At 50.1% G+C, this 2,712-nt stretch overlaps 1 protein-coding gene across 1 annotated transcript; it reads left to right on the top strand.

Annotated features, from left to right (window-relative positions):
* The first annotated feature begins 1,130 nt into the window (after positions 1-1,130).
* Positions 1,131-2,712, top strand: LOC116208874 (protein SLOW GREEN 1, chloroplastic-like). Its single transcript, XM_031542442.1, has one exon. The coding sequence runs from the start codon at positions 1,247-1,249 to the stop codon at positions 2,255-2,257; it is 1,011 nt and encodes a 336-aa protein (XP_031398302.1). The 5' UTR covers positions 1,131-1,246; the 3' UTR covers positions 2,258-2,712.

Raw genomic sequence — 2,712 nt, 5'->3', positions numbered from 1 at the left:
GAGGTTTTTTACCGTGGTCATCTGCAAGGATATTGAGAAACTTTGTCGGAATATTTTGTGGGGTCATACTCCCGGTCGTCGTAGAATCCATCTTGTTGGGTGGAATACTATTGCGAGTTGTGCGCAATTTTATTGCTGAGGATGGGAATTGGGATTGGGGTCGGTTTGTTCACTTTCTTGACCATTCGACTCTGCATCGTATTGCCAGAGCTGGTCCGCGGCCTGATGCAGGTACCGATACTATCTTTTGGAGACTCTCCTCATCTGGTGAGTACTCGGTCTCGTCGGCTTATGATCTTATCACTGGCTTGCTTCATCTGCCCGTAGACTCATTATGGGAGATGATTTGGCAATGGCCCGGTCCTTAACGTATCCGACAGTTTCTTGGGCTTGTTGCTCACGACCGCATTCTTACTAATGAATATCGCGTCAGATGCAACCTTTTCTCGTCGGCTCTTTGTCATCGTTGTAATGCTGCAAGTGAGCCTACCCTGCATGTTCTTCGGGATTGTAGATTTGTGAGATTCATTTGGGAAAGGCTACTCGGTAACTCTGTAAGGTTACAGTTCTTTTCACTACCCCTTCGAGAGTGGCTGCTCTCGAGCTTGTGCAACCGCCCTGGATTGCAAGGCTCCCTTGATTGGCCGAGTCTCTTCGGTGTGGGATGTTGGTTTTTATGGAATTGGCCGAATAAGGAGATCTTTCAGGAGGGATTCCGTAGGTCATATGATGCAGTTTCTCGAATAGCCGAGGTGTGTCGCAATCCGTCATTGCCCAAGATTAATATGGCCCCTCCAGCTCTAGGACGATCATGGCAATTAATTTGGTGGCACAAACCTCCTGATGGCATTTTCAATCTCAACACGGATGGCGCTTCATGTGGGAACCCGGGTTTAGCAGGAGCGGGAGGTATTATTTGTGACGACAGGGGTAACTGGGTAAGCGGTTTTATGCAAAGCATCGGTATCGCTTCATCGTTGATGGCGGAACTCATTGTTTAGCCCATGGGCCTATTTGTGGGTCTCAATATGGGCCTTTCGGCCCATAATTCCAACCTTTTAGGCTTCTGCATCCATCCCGTGGCAACGACGTCGTTTTTTTCCTTGCTCTGGAGCTGCGAAGAATTATCGAGCTGGCATATTCGCTGAAGAGGATTTTGAAAGAATCCTTCTCTTCTTCATCTTCTTCCTCCTCAACTCTCACTAGGGTTTTAGCTCCACTCACTCTCTCTCTCTCTGCTTCTGAAATGGAGTCGGTCGGTAAATTGGCGCGCTGCAGCCACCCATTTCACCTCTCATTCCTTCCCCCCCGTCCATCGTTCCCGAATTCCATCTCCTTCAGGACGTCTCCATCCCCGCCGTTGAAATTCCATTCCATCAGAGCCTCCGCTTCCGACTCCCACAATCCTCACCCCCCCAAACCCCTCCTGCAGACACTGGCGCCGGTCCTCAAAACCGCCTGCGTCACCCTATCCGCTGCCGCAGCTCTGCTCTTCATCCGCCTCCAGCCCAAGCCGGCCGTGGCGGCTCCCGTCACCGCTCCTACTGTGGAGCCCTCCGAGCAGTCGGCAGAGAACAACATCAAGGAGGAAGAGAGCACAATCGAGGAACATGTGAACAAGTACCCTGACGACGTCGAGTCGCTCCGCTCGCTCATGGAGGTCAAGATCAAAAGCCGGAAGCTCCAGGAGGCGATTGAGATCATCGACCGCTTGATTGAGCTCGAGCCAGATGAAAATGAATGGCCGCTACTGAAGGCCAACCTCTACAACTACAGTGGAGACTTCAATTTGGCCAAGAAAGGTTTCGAGGAGATACTCGAGAAGGACCCGGATCGGGTCGAGGCCTATCACGGTCTCGTGATGGCAGGTTCGGAGTCGGGGGATGAGCTGAAAGGCGTGCTCGAGAGGATCAAGGCGGCAATGGAGAGGTGTAGGAAGAAGAAGAAGACTTCCGAGGTCAGGGATTTTAAGCTCCTCATTGCGCAGGTTAAGGTGATTGAGGGAAACTACGCGGAGGCTCTGAAGGTTTACGAGGAGCTCGTGAAAGAGGAGCCAAGAGATTTCCGACCGTATCTGTGTCAGGGGATCATTTACACCTTGCTGAGGAAGAACGATGAGGCCGAGAAGAAGTTCAAGCAGTACAGGAGGCTCGTCCCGAAGAATCACCCGTACGCCGAGTACTTCGACGATAATATGATCGCTACCAAGTTCTTTGCTCAGAAGGCCGAGAGGGAGATGGCTGGCTCGCGGGGCTGAGGGGAATGTAGTCATTACGGGGAACAGATGGAGCGGAAGATTGAGGGTAAGATGTAATAATCCATCGGCGAGATCGGTTTCAGCATGTCGATATAGAGTTTTGCTTATAGATCGTAGTTCGATTACTGTGATGTCTTGCCAGTAGAATAGTTTTAGAGGAAAATGTTCGGTCAAATATAATTGTATTGCTTCTCTAGTCTTTGATTCTTTGCTGGATGATCAAAAAAATAGCTCATTCCGGCTGAATCACATCCACGGTTTCCTCACATGATCCCTCCGGTCGGATGAGTCGAATGGTCATACAAGCTATGGCATGCGGTCACTCGGTTATTGTTGTTATCGGGTTCTGTTAGACAGTCATGGGTTGGTTTACTGATACAACCTTATCTTGGAACTCATTTCGTAGCTGTGGTGCGTGACTAATTTCATTGAACACCCGTTTTGGTTTTACGATC

This window comes from Punica granatum, chromosome 5 (assembly GCF_007655135.1).
Source record: "Punica granatum isolate Tunisia-2019 chromosome 5, ASM765513v2, whole genome shotgun sequence".
Classification (NCBI taxonomy): Eukaryota; Viridiplantae; Streptophyta; class Magnoliopsida; order Myrtales; family Lythraceae; genus Punica; species Punica granatum.
The sequence above is the reverse complement of the archived record's forward strand: the minus strand, read 5'-3'. Positions and strand labels throughout refer to the sequence as shown.